We start from the raw sequence: 20,538 nt of genomic DNA, 5'->3' as shown, positions 1-20,538 counted from the left end.
TAACACTTAATTCGGAAGTACTGTACCCTCAGCATCTCTTAGCATTCTGAGAGTCAAAATGTAAAAGTACCAAGGACCTAACTTGGAAGAAAGCAGTGGTGTGGAACCTTTCCACACCACTAGTAGTGGTGTGTATCTACTATTTAGCAAGTACTTCATCACAAATAAAGGGTGGCGATATTTGAGTGGGAGTTTCAAAACAATTCAAGACAACCATCGGTGTATACACCTGTGTCTTACAGATGCCTCAGTGCTAAAAGGGTAGGACTAAAGATGGAAACTATTTTGATCTTTCTTTAAATATACGTTTCTGTTAAGACAGTAAAGGGAAGGGAACCTCTGAGCTTATTTATCCAACTAATCACAGTGTAAATTGTTCTCCTTGCCTTGGAGAACAATTGGCTAAGAATAAACCTGTCTGCTGATTGGCTCCAGCTCTCATATATTGTATTATTGCTGTAATATACTGTAGATGATTACCCAAGGGGTGTGGAAACATAAGTTCAAGGCCAGTTCTAAGTTTCTTTCTAGCTATAATCCACTGTGTTTCTGCATTTCCATTTTTAGGGACTCTTAGACAGATACAGTAGTACAAGTGGGGAAAAAAATATATGTACAGGGCCATTCACCAAAGCACTATTTGTAATGATGGATAACTGGAAATAATCCAAATGCCCATTAAAAGGACTATGGGTTAATAAATTATATTTATAATGGAAGAGGACTGCCAGGGTCACCAAGGACTTCTATGTTGCTAAATCAGGGAGATGTTTGTTAGCCTTTGTCTTAGATGACCCCTTACCCCTTCTTCCCACATTTTTTCTTCTCTTGGCTTCTCTGGGAGTCTCTTGGTTTTCCTGTTACCTCCATCTGTTCCTTCTCATTCTCTGTTATCACCTCTTCTTCAGCTTCTGACTGCTAAATGTTAGAGTCTCCAGGACTGAGTTCTGGGCCTTTTCTTGCACTACGCACTCTTCATAGATGATATCATATACTTTCACGGCTTTAGTATCATCTGTGGACAGACAAGTCCTAAATTTATAATGTTAGCTCAGATCTCTCTTTCGAGCTCTAGACACACGTATCTAATCACTGCCACCACCAAGTGGATGCTTTAGTTAACACGGCTAACACTGAACTCTTCGTCTTCCCCATCCCCAACTTTGCTTCTCCTTCCATTGACTCATCTGCCGGAAACCTGGGAGTCATTTTTTTTTTTGGGGGGAGGGTGGTTCGTGGACCTCTCACTGTTGTGGCCTCTCCCGTTGCGGAGCACAGGCTCCGGACGCGCAGGCTCAGCAGCCATGGATCACGGGCCCAGCTGCTCCGCGTCATGTGGGATCTTCCCAGACCAGGGCACGAACCCGTGCCCCCTGCATCGGCAGGCGGACTCTCAACCACTGTGCCACCAGGGAAGCCCCCTGGGAGTCATTCTTGACTTCGTCTTCCTCATTACCAATCCTGTTGATTCTGAAATATACCTCAAACCTATTCATTTTATCTCTAGTGCCACCACCCTGGACCAAGCCAGCATCTTCTCTCACTATTGCTGCCTCCATTCTCAGCCCCCTCCAGTCCATTCTCCACACAGCATCCACTGCTCTTTTAAAAACATGGCTTGGGTCAGTGACCATTCATTGTACCTAAGATTACATTCAAAATCCTTAGCATAGCCTGCAAAGCCCTTGCCTCCCAGCATCATCTCCTGACCTCTGCCTTTATCTCAGAGTGCTTCAGCTACATTGGAGTTCTTTGTATATCTTATACACATGAGACACTGTCTTGCCTTGGGGACTTTGTGTGCTCTTCTTCTGTGCCTGGAATGCTTTTCTTGCTTCGTTTTGCTTGGCTGACTCCTTCTGATCAAACTTCAGATCTCAGCCTAAAGGTCACTTCCTCAGCAAGACTTTCCTTCGCACGCACGCACGCACGCACGCACATATACACACCCCACCCACCACCTTCTGAATTTGGTTCCTTTGTTAGGTTGTTTAAATATTCTGTCCTGGGCTTCCCTGGTGGCGCAGTGGTTGAGAGTCCGCCTGCCGATACAGGGGACACAGGTTCGTGCCCCAGTCCGGGAAGATCCCACATGACGCGGAGCGGCTGGGCCCATGAGCCATGGCCGCTGAGCCTGCGCGTCCGGAGTCTGTGCTCTGCAACGGGAGAGGCCACAACAGTGAGAGGCCCGCGTACCGCCAAAAAAAAAAAAAAGTTAATAATAATAATACTCCTTTTTCTTTGAAGGATTTACAGTATATATGTGTGTGTATATGTATGTGTATGTGTATATATTTGTGTGTGTGCGTCTGTGTGCATGTACATGTTTAATATTTAAGCTGTAAGCTGCCTGAGAGCAGGAACTATGTCTCTTTTGGTTATTTCTCTAGTGCTTAGAACATATTTCTTTTTTTTTTTTGGCCTCGTGGCATGGCCTGTGGGATCTTAGTTCCCCAACCAGAGATTGAACCCGGGCCCACTGGCAATGAAAGGGCCAAGTCCTAACCACTGGACCACCAGAGAATTCCCTAGAACATATTTCTTGAGCAATATTTGTTATTTTTAAAAAATGTTATATATTTTGGATGTTAATCCCTTATCGGATATATGATTTGGAAATATTTTCTGCCATTGCATGGGTTGCCTTTTCACTCTGTTGATGGTGTCCTTTGGTTCACAGATTTTGCTGAAGTCCAATTTATCTATTTTTCCTTTTGTTGCCTGTGCTTTTGGTGTCATTTCAAGAAATCATTGCCAAATTCAATATCATAAGGCTTTGCCCTTGTTTTCTTCTAAGAGTTTTATAGTTTTAACTTTTATACTTAGGTCTTTTTTTTGCATGCGGATATCTAGTTTTTCCAACATCATTTATTGAAAAGACTGTCTTTTCCCCATTAGATGGTCTTGGCATCCTTGTTGAAATCCTTTGACCGTATATGTGAGGGTTTATTTATGGGCTCTCTATTCTATTCCATTGATCTACATGTCTGTCTTTATGCCAGTATCACACTGGGTTGTTTTATTCATTTTGGTAATATGTACATAACATATTGCCTTTTTGGTAATATGGACGTAACATATTACCTTTTATATTAACATATAAAATATACCATTTTAACCATTTTTAAGTATACGTTTCAGTGGCATTAAGTACATTCACATTGTTGTGCAACCATTACCACCGTGCTTTTGTTCTTTATATAGTTGCATAGTATTCCATTGCATGAATACATTATAATTTATTTACCAGTCCTCTGTTAATGGACATTCAGGTTGTTTTCAGTCATTTGCTATCACATTTAATGCTATGACAAATAATGTAATGTAAAAGTCACTTTTGCTTGTGTGAGTATACCTATAAGATAAAATTGGCGAATCGTAACATTTGTGCTTTTGTAATTTTGTAATTCTTGTAAATTGACAAAATGCCTTCCATAGAGGTTTTATTAATTTACCCTCAGTATGTTAGCTTTTTTTTTTTTAAAAGCTTTTTCTACTTGATGGATAAAAAAATGTTCTTAGTGTTGTTTGCATTTTTGTTTTGAGGCTGAATGTCCTTATTTTTTGTTTAAGAGTCATTTGATATTTTCTGTGAACTGTATGTTTATGGCCATGCCCATTTTTCTATTAAGTTGTTTATCATTTTCTTATTGATTTGTAAGAGTTCTTTGTATTTTAGGGAAATCAGCCTTTTGTCTGTAATGTAAGTTTCAAATATCTTACTAGCTTGTCATTTGATTTATAGCAGTTCTAATCCCATTTTCTTCCATAACCTATGGTCAATGAAATCCCAGAAAATTTTGGAAGTCCTTTCACCCTACCCTATAAGAAAGTTCTGCTCAGTTTCAGAGTATTACCCAGCTTGGTGAATGAGACACTGATATCTGATTACTGTTAAAATTTAAACAATAATAAGACTGGAAGAGACCTTAGAAATCCCCTCAGATACACTTAATTTCATCAAGAGGCCCAAGTAAATGAAGTGATATAGCCCAGGTTACATAGCAGGTGAGCAATGGTGCCAGATCTAGGACTTTCCTCTGGCTTCCATTTTGGATGAGGTTGTTCTGTTTAACACACACAGTAAGGAAGTTCTGAGCTTGTGAAGGTATTTATGAGTTGAACGTTGGTTTTGGTAGAGGAATGGGCCCTTTCCCATACTGCTCTTTACCTTTTTGTCTCATCTCCTTTTCCTTGCCCAAATGCCTTGTGAGTTCTGAAATTCTACCTTAAGGCAGGAACAAATGGCCCGTTGAATGTGCCCTTTTCTAGGGTTGGGTTGGTGAGTTCTAGGCACGCAGGCCCAAGGAAGGCACACGGTGGGGATTCTCCACGTGATGGTGCTGCCTTCAGTGCTTGACTCAGAGGCTCTGAGGAAGCCAGGTTAAGATGGTTCTTAGTGGTTTGGAGATTCGCTGTAACCTGGATCTCCCAAGCTTTCTTTGTCTTCAAATGGAGAAAACCTGATCCCCCCTGAAAAGCCCTGGGACTTCAGTTGTTTCTCAGGGATCTTCTGAGCAAGTAACAAAAATTATAAAATAAAATGATGAAAGTAATAATAAAATTAAAATAATAAAATTATATAAGCCTGTTTATCAACTCTAAGATGCCACTGACTGTAGGCTGGGCCATTATTTTATGCATCACTAAGGAAAAAATACTGCTAATTAAAAGGACCAATGCTTGCTTAGCACAGAAACTTTTCTCACATATCACTCTTACGCATAAGTTATAAAAAGTAAAACAATTTTTCTTTAAATGGCAAATCGTAGTGTAATCTCTCTAAAGACATTTAAGTGGCATTTAAAACATGTATAATATCATCAAATACATTTAACTGAGCAAAATCAACAGTACCAACAGCATAGACTAAGTTCACACACATACAGGCAGTGTGACTACCTCTTGATCATTTGGCCGACAGGAATGTAAGATTTCAGAGTCATGAATGAGGGGGAAATGTGCAACCTAGGACTAATGCAATGCTATATCCTTTGACTAATTCCAAAGCATTTTTATGCATGTGATCTTGTTTAATCTTCCCAGCTTTATAGTACATCATTTTCTAGATAAGGAAACTGAGGCTTAGAGAGGTTGACTTGCCCGAGATCACAGTGAATAAGTGATGAAACTGGGACTTCAAAACCCCAGGCTTGGGACTTCCCTGATGGTCCAGTGGTTAAGACTCTGTGCTGCCAATGCAGGGGGCCCGGGTTTGATCCCTGGTCAGGGAACTAGATCCTGCATGCCACAACTAAAGATCTTGCAGGCCCCAGCTAAGACCCAGCGCAGCCAAATAAATAAATACTAAAAAACAGAAAAAAGCCCCAGGCTTTCTGTTCTATCCAGTTGTTTACCAGCATTTGACCTCGTTGTCTTGGATCTTTCTCTTAGAGCAGATGACTGCAACAGTGCAGGAAGTGAGGGCTGCTCTGATTCTCGGCTTCTTCTGATAGAGTTGATTAAAGATAATCCCTGGCAGAGATAGGTGTGCAGAAGTGGTTTTCTTAAAGTTTGGAAGAGTAAAAATATAAATTTAATTTGAGGACATTCTCTTTTTTTCCCCCTCTTCTCTGAAGGTACCAGAAAGCAGCTGAAGAAGCAAACATGGAAAAGAGGAGAAGTGTAAGTATTCGGAAGGCCCCGGACATGTGGAACTTCACAGGCAGAGCCCACGTGGCTCAGCCACCTGCAGCCTCTGCGGGGCGTGGGCTCCGAGTCAGCTGAGCCGGGCATGTGTGCCAGCTGGTCTGACTGGTGAATCATTTGCTCAGGAGAACTTGGCTCAGGTGCAGAGACTCTTATTTTTTCCCTGAGGTTCTCCTTTTGAGCCACTTTTTCTTTCCTGAGTTAAGGATAGAAAGCCAAGTACTTTGCTTGTGGTTATAAAATGGCTTACTGCTTCTGCTCAAATTAGGCTACAGGGCTTCCCAGGCTGTTTCCTTTTTTCCAAATCAACAACCAGAATGTTTCTCTGCATTTAAGTGGTAGCAGCTGTGCAGCTGTTGTCATTTCCCCCTGGGTTCTTTGTTTAAATCAAACCTCTTGACCCAGTCTAGTTAGCAAGTTTCTTAGCTGCAGGATCCACCAAAGGTGAAAACCTCAGAACCAGCCCTGAGCTCATACCCATGTGTACTCTCCCGCTGGCTAACTTCCAGCTGGGCTGGATAGTGTTTTTCTTTTGAGATCTTACTTGATTTAATGGTACGAGGGAAAAAAACCTCACATATTTGGGCAAGAATTCTTTAATTTGGCTGGCATTACAAAAACATCCTCCTGGCAGCTTTCAGTACCTAACCTATTTAAATTAGAACATAACATGCCCCTGTCACTTTGTTTTCTCTAAGGAGGCAATGCTGACGGGTCTTTGACTTAATTTTCCTGTAATTCGAGAATGGATCCCCTCTGGTGCACTGTAAGAAAACTTACCATCATTTCACTCAACTGCTGTTTTCTTTTCTTTCCTCCTTCTCTCTCTTGCGTGTTATTTTTCCCCTTTCTCTTTTCTTCCTTCTTTTTTTCCTTTCACTTGTTCAATTGGCAAGTATTCATAGAGCACCCACTATATGCCAAGCACTGCTTTAGGCACTAATACAGACTACATCTCTGCCACCATGGAGTTTATATTCTGGTGGGAGAGGCAGACAATAAAGATGTGTCAGGTATGAAACAACCTGAAGCAGGTAAGGAGGATGAGTATAGTGGTCAAGGAGAGATTTGAGCAGAGGTCTGAGGACATGAGCTAGGGAGAAAAATAATTCAGGCAGAAGATAAGAGCGCATGCAAATGCCTCGAGGCAAGAACATTCTAAGTGTATTTGAGGAATAGGAGAGGAAATGTCATGTAGGGCCATTGTGAGGACCTGGACCTTAACTCTGATCGAATGGGGGCCTTTGGAGGGTTTGTGTGCAAAGGAGTAATGTGATCTAACTAAAATTTTTAAAAAGAGGAGGAAGAGACTAGAGGAGCAATGGCAGAAGCATGAAGACAAATTACGAGACAATTGCAGTGATTTAGGCAAAAGATGATAATGGATCGGACTGGAATAGTAGCTGTATAGGTGATGAGAAGTGGCAGGATTTATAGTGAAGGTAGAGAAAAAGAATGGCAACAATGCTTTTGGCCCAAACACCAGGAAACATGCCATTGAGATGGGGAAGATGACAGTAAAAGCAGGTTTAGAGAAGGGGAAATATTTATTAGAAGCTCAGTTTTGGACATGTTAAATGTAAAATTCTTTATTAAGACATCCAAGTGGAGAAGTCAAATAGGAACCTGGATGTACACATCTGGAACTGGAAGAGATCCAGGCTGGAGATGAGATGTGTGTGTATCAAAGTATCAGTGGTCCGTAAAGATAAGAGATGCATGAGATCACCTGGGGAGTGAGTACAGCTAGAAAAGAGGTCTGAGCACGGAGCTCAGGGGCACCTTGTTGTTTAAAGGTTGGAGATAGAAGGAGGAACCAGCAAAGGAGACTGAGAGGGAGCAGCTGGTGAGATAGCAGTGGAAATAAGAGAACGGAGTGCCAGATGTCCAGTGAAGAAAGTGTTTCTAAAAGACATGTTATCAACAGAGTCAAACACACAGATAGGCTGAGAACTGACCGTCAGATTTGGCAATATGAAGGTCACTGGTCACTCTGTACTATTTGAGAGTGATGGGATAAAGGGCTGATTGGACTAGGTTCAAGACAGTAGGATGACAAAAGTTGATACCACAAGTATGGATGAACATTTATGGAGCGTCTTTTATGTGCCAGGTGCTGAAGGCACAAAGAGGAATAAGATGTGGTCCCTGCCTTCAGGGAACTGCTTAGAGTTTGGAAAGTAGAATTTATAATCCCAGTGTTATAAGTACCATATTAAAGAAATACTCAAGGTGCTGGGGGAGAATTTAGGAGGAACTCATAACCTGGACTATGACATGTCAAGGAAGACTTCCCAGAAGAAGTAGTGCCTGACTGAGCCTGAAGGATGACTAGGAATTAGCTAAGCAAAGGGGGCAAAAGGAGTGGCAGAGGAAGCAGCACGTGCACAGCATGGAGGCTTAAGAGAACAGGCACATTGGACAGTTGAAAAGATAATTGTCCCATTCACCAAGATGGAGAATTCAGGAAAAGAAACAGATTAGAGAGTGAGGAGTGAACGGAGGAGAGGCGAGACTTCAGCTTCAGACAAGGATGAATTTAAGATGTCTATAGGATTTCCAGGTAGAACTGAGAGGTAAGGAGAAATTTCTGGCTAGAGTTAATAGGGCATGAATCATCAACAGACAGCTGGTGGGTGAAACCAGAAGGAGGACGTCATCTATAGAAAAATACATAAAGTGGGTAAAGAAGATAACCTAAGGCAGAACCTTGAGAGACGCCACCCATCCTCAGGGAGGGACTGCGGAAGAGAAACCTATGAAAAAAAAAAAAACAACTGAAGAGTGGCCAGAGAAATGGGAAGAAATCTAGGAAAAAGGGATGTCACAGAAACCATGGAAGGAAGGAATTTTATTAAAGGGGGGAGTGGTCAGTAACACCAGATGCTATAGAGACATCAAATAAAATAAAACAGAAGTGCCCCTTGCAATTGGCAGTTAAAAGGTAAAAGGGTGTGAACAGGTAATCAAAGAAGAAACAACAAATATACAAAAAATGCTTAGCCTCACTAATAATCAAATATAAAGCAACTGTGAGATATAAATTGTAACCTAAACAGTTGGCAGATGTTTTTGATCGATAATATTCGGCATGTGAGGAATATTCTCATCCACTGTTAGTGAAAAGTCAATTAGGCAATGCCTATTAAAATATTAAATATGTTTAGTACGCATCGATCCTGCAATTCTACTTCTAGGACTGATCATTGAGAGAAACTCACTAGTGAAATAAAATAAAAGTAAAAGGATATTTATTACAGGATTCTTTGTAATACTTAAACATTTGAAATAATGCAAATATCCATCGGTGGGGTAGTAGTAAATTATGGTACCTACATCCATCATACTAATATATCATATATAATTTTTTTTAATTGATTATTTTAGTTTTGGCTGTGTTGGGTCTTCCTTGCCGTGCACGGGCTTTCTCTAGCTGCGGTGAGCGGGGGCTACTCTTTGTTGTGGCGCGCAGGCTTCTCATTGCGGTGGCTTCTCTTGTTGCGGAGCGTGGGCTCTAGCCGTGTGGGCTCAGTAGTTGCAGCATGCGGGCTCAGTAGTTGCAGCTAGCAGGCTGTAGAGCACAAGTTCAGTACTTCAGTGGCACACGGGCTTAGTTGCTCCAACGGCATGTAGGATCTTCCCAGACCAGGGCTCGAACCCGTGTCCCCTGCATTGGCAGGTGGACTCAACCACTGTGCCACCAGGGAAGTCCTCGTATATGTTATATATGATATTATACTATGTGGTTAAGATTTTGTGTAACGTGGAAAGGTCTTAAAAGCACATTAATTATTAAAGCAAGGTGCAGAATAGTAACTGTAGTATGATTTTGTAGAAAAACATTGCAGATAGTGTATAAAAATAAGGAAAAAATTGAGAGCATGTGCACCAAACTGTTGGCAGTGGATATCTTGGCTGGGAGGAATGGGGGAGTCAAATAGGGAAAATTAAAGCATATATTCAAGGCAAATATACATTCTTATATTGACTATGACTTCCCCCCCAATAAGTTTTGGGGTTTTTTAATTAATTAATTTTAGTTTGGGCTGCGTTGGGTCTTCGTTGCTGCGTGCGGGCTTTCTCTAGTTGCGGCAAGTGCGGGCTACTCTTTGTTGCGGTGCGCAGGCTTCTCATTGTGGTGGCTCCTTTTGTTGCAGAGCATGGGCTCTAGGCACACGGGCTTCAGTAGTTGCAGCATGCTGGCTCAGTAGTTGTGGCTCGCGGGCTCTAGAGCGCAGGCTCAGTAGTTGTGGCGCACAGGCTTAGTTGCTCTGCTGCATGTGGGATCTTCCTGGACCAGGGCTCGAACCCACGTGCCCTGCATTGGCAGGCGGATTCTTAACCACTGTGCCACTGGGGAAGCCCTCCCCCCCCAATAAGTTTTTTAAATTACTTTTGTAATTGAGAAAAGTAATAAGTTAAAAATAAGATAATGGGGGCTTCCCTGGTGGCGCAGTGGTTGAGAGTCCGCCTGCCGATGCAGGGGACATGGATTCGTGCCCCGGTCCGGGAGGATCCCACATGCCGCGGAGCTGCTGGGCCCGTGGGCCATGGCCGCTGAGCCTGCACGTCCGGAGCCTGTGCTCCACAGTGGGAGAGGCCACAGCAGTGAGAGGCCCATGTACTGCAAAAAAAAAAAAAAAGATAATGAAGTAATTGATGATCCTGATTGGTGCTACTTCAGAAGTGTTTTGGTAGTAGAATTAGAGGGAATGGAAAGTAGTCAAGTGGAAATAGCAATTACACAAGACTGTGCTTTCAACACTCTTAACTGTGAAATGTGGGAGGGAGACAGCAATAGCTGGAAGAAGACAAAGTTGAAGGATGGTTCTTTTTTTTAACAAATTTTTTATTTTAAAATAATTTTGGATTTACAGTAGAGTTGTTAAGATAGTACAGAGAGCTCCCGTGCACCTCCACCTAGCCTCCTCTAATGTTAACATCTTCTATAACTGTGCTACATTTATAAAACCTGAGAAATTAACATCGATACAATGCTATCAGCTAAACCACAGACTTTATTCAAATCTTACCAGTTTTTCCATTAATGACAGACAGTTGCTTTTAAGATCCACCAGACTTGTAAGAGACCTAATTTGTCTCCTGAAGAATAGGGAGAAATGTACATATAAATTTACAGAGGTGACTCTCCAGGTGAAAGAGTACTCACCTGAATACTCCAGGTGAAAGATTATTCATGGAAAGCAAGGTAGAGAAACATTCAGGAGCAGGTGGGTAAATTTGTTCCTTTAGCAAATACTAGGATCAGGTTACATGATAGCTTGGATTCCCAAAAATTCAGCCCTCCTTTTCTCTTCCTCTTCCACTTGCATCTAGGACACAGAAACACAGACCATTAATACGACCATCAGTTATATTTTCAAGTTCCTTTTAAGCATGGGATGTGCCACTTCTTGAAATCTGTGCTGTCTGGGCATTCATCTCCATAATGACTGGCTACCACTTTTCTGAGAAGCTCTTAGCCTAGGAATTTATTCCCTTCCTTGGAGTCTGTACATCCAGGTAGTCCGTGTTTCTAGCCCCACTGCTGTATCCTACCAAGTATCCTCCTGCTTTTAAGATGAAGATTCCCCTGCCAAGATTTCAATGTTAAAGCTCATTTGACCCAGCCTCTTGATTTTGTGGGTGGAATAACAGACCCAAAGAGAGGAAGGGACTTATCTAAGGCCCTTTCCAAGTTGAATGCTCCTGCAGAAAGGACACTGCGTTGCATCTCCTGAGTGCGTCTGATCCGGATTTAGGCAGCCGGTTATGGTCCAGAGTCAATGTCTGCAGAGATTCTCAGCCTTGCTGGATAGGATGAGCAGCATGCTGGATGTCACCTTGAAAAGGAGGATGTGGTAGTCCAGCAACCAATGGGGCCCTTGAAAACTTGTACCCTCCTTGACTTCCCACTGCCTTATTCTAGGAAAATACTTGGGAAAAAGTTAAAACCCTGACACAAATGACATCGACTAAAATTTCACCTTATTTTGTACCCCCCCGTCCCCCACCCCAGCCCTACTCTGAAACAGTAGACACTGTAGAGAGAGTAGAAACAACAGTAAGTGACTGGAACCCAAGTTCAGGATTTGGGAGATGACTGGCTACTGCGGTTGATCACCGCTGTGAGGTATGGCTGGGGAGTGGGGAGGGCCACTCATTTAACAATAGTCACCGCTACCGGTCAAATACTACATTATGTGCTTTAATATAATCTCATTTATTCTCCACAGTAGCCCTGTATGGAAGTTTCCAGAAATTAAGAAACTTGCCCAGGGTCATTTGGCTGGATGGAGCTGGATTATATAAGTAATGCATGTTCATTGTAGGAAATACAGATACTATACATAAAATAGATAAGTAACAGGGATTTCCTGTATAACACAGGGAATTACACTCAGTGTCTTGTAATAACCTATAATGGAATATAATCTGAAAAAAAAATCACTGAATCACTTTGCTGTACACCTGAAACTAGCACAATATTGTGAATCAACTATACTTCAATTAAAAATTAATTAAAAAGAAAATACAGATACAGAAAGAGAAGAAAATGTAAGTGGCCCATAATCCACTATCCAATGATAACCCAGGCTAACTCAGTCCAGTACTCTTTTCATTGTGTTGCCCGGTCTGCTTTCAGCTCTAGCTTTTGTTCTGTGCCTTCTTCCTTCTCTTTCTTCCCCAGAAAGACTGTAGCCACTGCTTCTGCCCCATCTTTGCTTGCCTCAAGCTCTAAAGGCCTGGAAAGCTGGCATGACCTGGGTGGTGCTGCCAGGAGTGATGGCAAGTTCTGGGGCCTTTAATGCTGTCAGACCTTACAGCGCTACCCCTCCCCTATTTGTCCCCACCCCAGCACTTTTGAACTTGTATCCTTAAGAACTCCTTTTAATAAAAGAGCACATTCACGCCTCTGTTAAGATGCCCCGCTAAGGGATGTCCTCCACCCAGGTGCTTGTTTGGGACATTGCTGGTACTCCGTCACACAAATCCCTCTCTTCCAGGTCATGACAAGTAAAGTAGAGATGACAGCTTTCAAGCTGTTTACAAGTAACATCAAAATTATTTGATATTCCATAGAACTTTTTTCTTGTGATATGAAGACGATGCATAATTTTATTTTTGTATTCATTTTTATTACACAATAAAAGCACATTTATCCTAAAAAGAAAAAGAAGAAGAAAATACAAATGCCCGTGTCAACCTGTTAACATCCTGATGTCTTTTCTTCCGGACTACTTTTCTATGTTTATATTTAGAAACATATATGTGTATTATAAAATGGGATCATGCTGTCTTTTTTTTTTTTTTTAATATTTGGCCGCGACTTGGGGGATCTTAGTTCCCCGACTAGGGATTGAATCCAGGCCCAGGCCCACAACAGTGAAAGCTCCAAGTCCTAACACTGGACTGCCAGGGAATTCCCCATGCTGTGTTTTTTTTTTTCTTTTCTTTTAAGTTTATTTTTAATTTTATTATTATTTGTTTTAATTTTTGGCTGCGTTGGGTCTTCGTTGCTGCGTGCGGGCTTTTTCTGGTTGTGGCTAGCAGGGGCTACTCTTTGCGGTGCGCAGGCTTCTCGTTGTGGTGGCTTCTCTTGTTGCGGAGCATGGGCTCTAGGAGCGCTGGCTTCAGTAGTTATAGCACGCAGGCTCAGTAGTTGCAGTGCGTGGGCTTAGTTGCTCCACTGTGTGTGGGATCTTCCAGGACCAGGGATTGAACCCGTGTCCCCTGCATTGGCAGGTGGATTCTTAACCACCGCGCCACCAGGAAAGCCCCCCATGAGGTCTTATAATTAGTTTTATTCACTCAAAAGTATCTTATGAGCATCTTTGCATGTCAATAAATATACTTCGATCACATGATATGTCTCTGAAAAAAGTAGTGTCCAGTTACCAAGGCAAAATGCCACTTTGATTCTCAAGGCTCCTGTTTAGGCAGGGCAGAGCAGGTGAAGTTGGAGACCCAGATGACTCATCCACTGTGTCTCAGGAGGGTGCACAGAGCCAAGAGTGCTTCTGGCAGTTAAGGTAGCACCAGCTTTTAAATTTTCTCTTTTCCAACAAGAAAACTTTTCTTGCTGCTTAAATTTCTGGTCCATACATGCTTCCTCCAATGAAGCATCTTGTCAGCTAAGATTTAAACACAAATATCAAGCAGTTGTTCTTCTGTAACTTTCTTTTTTCCATGCCTTGGTCCTACTTGATGAAGTGGCTCTCAGAGTGTATTCAGAAGAGTAATAGGGTGAGAGACTTAATTCCCAATATAGCTGCTAATCCTTTTTAATACCCCAGAGTCTTTCAGTCCTAGGTGGTTTGTCCTTTCTTAGTTGAAAGACCGGTGAGCCACAGGCTGCAGGAATGGAGGGCAAGAAGGTACTGGAGTTTGTGATTTGTTGGGAAGGTGCTGCTGCTTAATTTATTTAGGAGTGCTTTCAGAGTCCGGGACATTGAATTTTACTTCACCCAGCATGTCTCCTCTATTACTGTGGAACAACGTTGACACTTTCCAGGTTGTTTTCAATCTGTCTTATATGTACAAATTAATTCCAGTTTGACCCACACGAAAGAGAACTGTCTTAGATGTGTAAATGTGTGTCCTTCCATCAAGAGAGGGGGTGGTAGTAGTGTTTCATATGAAGCCTGGGTATTTTTCAACCAAAGGATCTGGAAAATAGTGAATTTTCTGAAAACTGAGGATTTATACATGGACAAACATGTAGAGAAGTACAGGGGGGAAAAAGGATTAGGTTCTTATGTAAAAAATAAAATTTGATTGTTCATGTAAATCATGTCGGATATGATGATATATACATTTAAAAGTCTGGTGGCTGCTTTAAATTTCCACAAAGAGTTTCAATTCTTGATGCTACTGTCCATAATTATTGGTATTGTGTAGTTTAAGCTATACTGCATCTTTGTCTCATTTAGAAGAAAAAAACCCAGCCAGGATGTGATTTTGTGGCACGTAATGATGAACTTTTTTGTTTTTTTTTTTAACATCTTTATTGGGGTATAATTGCTTTACAATGGTGTGCTAGTTTCTGCTTTATAACAAAGTGAATCAGTTATACATATACGTATGTTCCCATATCTCAGTGATGAACTTTTATTAGTGCATATTTACAGGGTTTAAAGTAACTGGTATTTTGCTTTTTCTTTCTGTTTTCCCCATTAATCTCTGGATAAAAATCCCTTGTCTCCAATGTAACTATCATTAGATCTGAGCTCTCCTTTCTTCTCATTTTGTCCTTATAAGGTTATCCTGTTTTATCACTTCCTGCTTTAGCTCCTGACTTTTTCTCTCTTCCCCTCTCCCTCTCTTGCGGTGGATGCTTTCTCCATGTGGCAGGGCTGTAACTGTTCACAGCTGTCTGAAACGACAGTGGACCGGGAGCAGCTTGGAGTTTTAACTTTCATTTTACAAAGAACAGCATGTTTGAATGTTTCAGCAGGCAAGTTATAACTGGCATTCACTTTTTGTTCTTCTAGAACACTGAAAATCTCCCCCAGCACTTTAGAAGGGGGAACCTGACCGTGTTAAAGAAGAAGTGGGAGAACCCAGTGCTGGGAGCAGACTCTCTCCCGGACTCCGTGCGAAACAGCAGCACCGAGGTTAGGCATAGAGGCGACCCTCCTCCTGCTGAAGTGGCAAACAGCTCTGCCTCTGGGGTCGAGGCTGACCAAGAGGAACGAGTCCACCCCAGACCTAGAATCAAATCGCCTCCTGAAGCTCTTATTCAGTATCCGTACCCCCGCATCGAGGACAGTGAGCATCTTAAAGACCAATCAGCAGAAAGTAAAAAAATGGAAAATTGTCTGGGAGAATCCAGGCATGAAGTAGGAAAACCCGAAATAAGTGAAAATGCAGAAGCTGCAAACAAAATAGAGAAATACAATGTTCCGCTGAACAGGCTTAAGATGATGTTTGAGAAAGGTGAACCAACTCAAACCAAGGTAAGGACTGGGTGGGTTTAAAGCTTGAAAAAGCCAATTCAAGTAGCTAAACAAAGCTGTTTTTCTAGTCTAGACAGTTTGTGTAATGGTGAGTATGTGGTCAGTATGTTTTTTGATTCAAGTTAGACGAGTAGTTAATAAAAAGTCTCAAATGAATTATTTACAGAGATGCTAAGATTTGTGAGTGTGACCCAATTTCACGTGAAATCAAGTGCACACTGGGATTCAGGTCAATATCGAGAAATGAAGAGTTTGATGCTGATTGGGTTATGTGTTTTTGTATGCTTGCCCTTTTAATTTGTCTTCCTGTGCCTTTTGTCATTTGTAGCTTTAGGAGGGGGTGGAATTACTGCTGAATCTCTCTCTGCCTGGACACAGCTGCAGGCTGAGTGTTAAGGCCAGAGTTTAACATTAAGACTGAGGTTTAGTTGTCTCCTTGCTAGCTGAATCCTTTCTCTTCTCAACTTCCTCATCTGTGCCTTCCAACAAATGTTTTCTATCAGCTAAAATCCTATCCCAGGAAAAATCAATGAAGATAGCCAGACTAGCCGTAGCCTTCAGGAGTTTTGACTTGCAAATCCAGAGGGTTGCATTTTCCTACAACTGCTAATGAAACTTGATCCTTCATGTGGAGTGCAGACCAGGTCCCCAGAGGGAATTACTTAACTAGAAAATGAGTTACATATGCTGGTGACTTATAACACAATCCAGGGGCCGCAGAGCTGGTAAATTTTTCCAGTTTTCTCATACTTTCCTGCATATCTGGCTTTGTACATGGGGTTGGTTTGTTACAACAGTCATTATAATGAAATAAACAGATCTGATGGGGAGCAAAGCCCTCATTTACTCTAGATTCCCTTTAGATGGGAAAGCAGATTTTTTTCAGCTAAGTATTGGCCCAAATTTCTACATTTGTGAAGTAATGGTATGAAGCATTTCTTCTGAGGTAAAAATTAGATAACTTATCCTAGAATCCTCAGTTATGTTTGGTGTGATGTAGCCATCTCGTCTTGTATCTTGCGGTGCCTGTTACTTTTCTACCTGGAAAAGTTCTTTAGTGTTCAGCGATCATCTGTTTGAGGATGTATCAATAGAAAGAATTTTTAAAGATTTGCAAAGCTAGAACCCTTTTCTCTGCATGAGTTTTTACTCTGTTTTAACACTGAAAGCAGTTGGCAAGAGATGTAACCACAAAGCATTTTATGACTTTTCTTAAACTCTCATCCCTCTCAATTTTGAGTCCTCTAGGCCTGCCAACTCCCTCTTTCCCCTTTATGGTCTTAATAAAAATTAAAAAAAAAAACTTTAAAGAATTTAAATGGGAAGAAGAATTTTAAATGGAGGGAAAAAATGTCAGAAATCCTAAATAGAGAGGAAGGGTCTTTGTTGTGAGTCAAAGCACCATTGTAAGTCTCCTCCTCTCAGACCCTGTTAGGGGCAGGATGGCTGATGTCATGGCAGCACACACAATGTAGATTCAGTGCAAAAGGCTGGTACATGTCAAAACTGGCCCAAGGTAGGAAATGATTGGGACTGCAGCAAACAAAATGCTGATTATGTGTAAGGATCTGGTGAGAGACTTTTTTCTCGTAAATGTCTAGTGAAAGATGGGCCAGAATAAGCCTGTCTCTTTGTGGCTGGTCAAAGCAGAGAAAAAAATTCTCATATAAAGAAAGATCCTACCAGATCAGACTGGCACTCAGCCTGATTGCTAACAGTCTAAGAAGATGGAGGGGTTCTAAGATTGACCTGGGCTTTTTTTTTGGGTGGAGGTACTTTTTAAACTTCCTGATTAAATAGTCATTTGTCGTTTAATGGACTGCTTAGGGAATGTAAAACACAACTGCCCTTGGTTTTATAGCTGCTTCTAAATAAGCATCATTACCCATGTTGGAAACAGTCTAGATTACTTTAAAAATGTTTGTCTAGTATTTCAGTAAAACTGTTTAAAAAAAAAGTTTTGTCTACCTTAGTTTAATGAATAACTAATCAGTTTGAAACTAGGTTATGGTTATTGTTATCATAATTTCAGCTTTAATATGGATAAGGCTTTAATCAGGAAGTTACATAATTGGATCTTTGGAAGGAAGCTCTGAGAAATATGGTGGAGACACTAGCAGCCCTTTTCGGAGCAAGAGTATACAAGTAAGAATGATTACCTCAGAGCTAAAAATTTAGTACTTCTGTGAGACAAATGCATATATTAGGTACAAATCATGTGAATCTTTGTCTCCATAATAGAATTTTAAAGAACTGGACTAAATCTCAACTAACTAGCTGAGCAGGGTCAGGGAGCACATAGATAATGGAAATGCATGATCTAAATCTTTTATCTCCTAAATCTTTTTATCAGAGTTATTTACAGGAGGCCAAGTTAATTGGCTTGAGTTCTACTTTTCTTAGTCTCTCTTGCTCCCTTTTGTCTGAGATGGTTTCTGTTCTTGTCCACTTTTCTTCCTGATCTCTTCTCTGCAGTCCTGTTTTTTTCTCCCTCCCTGTGTAGTCTCATCTCTTTCCAGGACTCCAAGAGACGTATCCCAAAACTAGATTCTAATCTTGAATTCTTAACCCAAGCTTCAGCCCCAATTTTGTGGTTGCCTGCCAGATCACACATCTCTTTGTGAATATCCCTTAAGCACTCAAATTCAAGAAGGCTAAAAAAGAATCCATTATCTTTCCAACCAAAACCCGTGCTACCCCTGGTGTCCCTTACTGCATCACCATTCACCACATCTCCTGGTCTGTAAAGCTTGGGATCAGTTCTTCTCTGTGCCTGCCTCTTCTCAGTCAGTCACTTACTAAGCCATCTACATAAGTCTACACATCTCTCAAGTATGGGCCATTCTCTCCAAGAGGTCCCACATCTACTTCTATGGTTTAGCCTTATTACATCTTGCCTTGTGGTATTGCTGCAACCTTTCCTATTAGCCTCTTATTTTTTTCTTCCCTTCCATCCTCCATACTGTTGCTATTTATTTTTCTAAGCATAGTTGTAAATTATGTCATTCCCTTGATCAGAAACTTTGGATGTCTCAGAATTAATCCATATTTAATATTTGGGTCTTCTACAGTCTGAGCTCAACCTACCTTTCCAGTCTCATAGCCAATCTTATACTCAAACCCTGGATTACTCCTCATTTTAAATCAGTCATATCTTTCCCCTAATTTCTACCTCTTGAAATCTTACTCCTCAAGGTCTAGGAAGACTGTGAGACCTACCTCAGTTTTTTCCCAGATGAAATTACCTTCACCCTCCTGACCCTCCTGTAGAATTTTCTTTTTACTTCTCTTTGGTCACTTATATCATGCTTTCTTTAATAGTCATGTATGAATTTGTACACTCCCCAGTCTATAATTCTTTCAGAGTAATGATGCTTTTATCTCCCAGTGGTCAGCACAATGACTTGGCTCCTAGTGTTTATTTAGTAAAAAGGAGAAAAGAAGCTTAGAACTCAAATAACTTATAAATAATGAGAACTGATTAAAGGCTGTTCCTCACTTATCCTCTACCTTTGGTGAATAGATAGGTTATTCTGGTCAGATGTTTTAGTCGAACATGATACTTCTAATTCCTATGAGCAAATGAGCAGTGGATGGATGAATGTAACCTATAAGTTATGAGGAAAAAGAAGCCCCCCTCCCACCCCCCAGTCACATACATTGAATGTGGCTTAGCATCCCTAGCTCCATGTGTATGTTGATCTGGGTTTTAGGTAGCCAGAGTAACTATTCCGGGCATTCTTTTATGAGAAAGCTGATCAAGAAGTTATAACCAATATTCAGTTTTCATCGTGTTGACATTTGAATCCATAATCTTCAAAGGCCTTGATGCAGTTATTCAAATCACCAAACAATGTAGGGACAGGCTCCTTAAGTCTCAATTCTTTCTGTTTGGTTCCTAACTTATCTGGTTCACACAAATCCTTGGAAAGGAGAATACAGACCAAATATTTGGAAGGTGTATTTCTACCTTCATCACCTATTTAAAGTATTGTCTTTTGCTTGGGTCAGGATTAAACCTATATATATATATATATATATATATATATATACACCACATCTTTTTTATCCATTCATCTGTTGATGAACTCTTAAGTTCTCAGTGTTATTTTGACCTCTCTGTAGCGGTACATTTCTTGTAAAGACCTCCTACTCGTATAAATTAAGTTTTATTTACCTTAGTTAGTAACTCTGAGTAAACCTTTGGTCTTTTGTGGTAAGACAATAATGGATCCAGATATAAAGATGCCAGTCAGGGAATCGTGATCTTTCTGTTTGTTGCCCTAAATGGCTGTCTTTGATATGTCAGTTAGAGACCAGTCATCTCTTTTCTGCTTATTTTCATGCCAGTTAACTACTTACTGGTTTCTATCCGGTTCCATTAAAATAAAATATGTTGAAAAGTAATAGCAGGAGACTGGAATATTCTCTAAGCATTGGTTGGCTACATTAGAGTTCGTAGGGGCCAGAAAGACATCATTTGCCCCAGAAAATCACCTTTTCTTTCTGCTACTGGACTCACTCCTGGATTAAACAACATAGGTGTGTATCCAGATAAATTTATTAGTCATTTCCTTTAGCCTTCTAATTCATTAAGGAGTTACAATGAGTGAGAAATCCCTATCAAGATCATTGACAGAAATCCTAGAACTATAAGTGATTGTAAAATGTTATTTAATTCAGCTCATTGTTCGCAGGATATTAAAATCCCTATTTTACAGATGGAAACAGCTGACGTCAGAGAAATTAACTGATATGCCCGATGTCATGTGGCTAATTAATATCAGAACAAGAACTGAAATTGTGTAGTACCCCTTCTACCATAAACACTATCTTCATGGATATTATAATAGCTATTTATTAGATAAAAACATCTGGCCTTACGTATTTTTGAAATCTAAGGAAACCAGGAAAGAATTAAAACATATTA

The 20,538-nt window shown here is 40.9% G+C and overlaps 1 protein-coding gene across 5 annotated transcripts in view; it reads left to right on the top strand.

Annotated features, from left to right (window-relative positions):
* Positions 1–20,538, top strand: part of LIMA1 (LIM domain and actin binding 1) — an 83,366-nt gene that overhangs the window by 35,385 nt on the left and 27,443 nt on the right. For 4 of the 5 annotated variants that reach the window (XM_027106248.1, XM_027106245.1, XM_027106246.1 and 1 more), the window contains exons 3-4: positions 5,580–5,625; positions 15,144–15,608. In XM_027106248.1, coding sequence (XP_026962049.1) covers positions 5,580–5,625; positions 15,144–15,608 — 511 coding nt within the window. Of the gene's footprint in view, positions 1–5,579; positions 5,626–14,973; positions 15,609–20,538 lie in introns of those variants that run through there. The other variant, XM_027106250.1, reaches the window with a different exon arrangement.

The sequence above is a fragment of the Aethalodelphis obliquidens genome, unplaced genomic scaffold, assembly GCF_003676395.1.
Source record: "Aethalodelphis obliquidens isolate GAN/ISIS:26980383/991018 unplaced genomic scaffold, ASM367639v1 scaffold8, whole genome shotgun sequence".
Taxonomy (NCBI): domain Eukaryota; kingdom Metazoa; phylum Chordata; class Mammalia; order Artiodactyla; family Delphinidae; genus Aethalodelphis; species Aethalodelphis obliquidens.
Note: the sequence above shows the minus strand (reverse complement) of the source record. Positions and strands in the feature narration are given on the sequence as shown.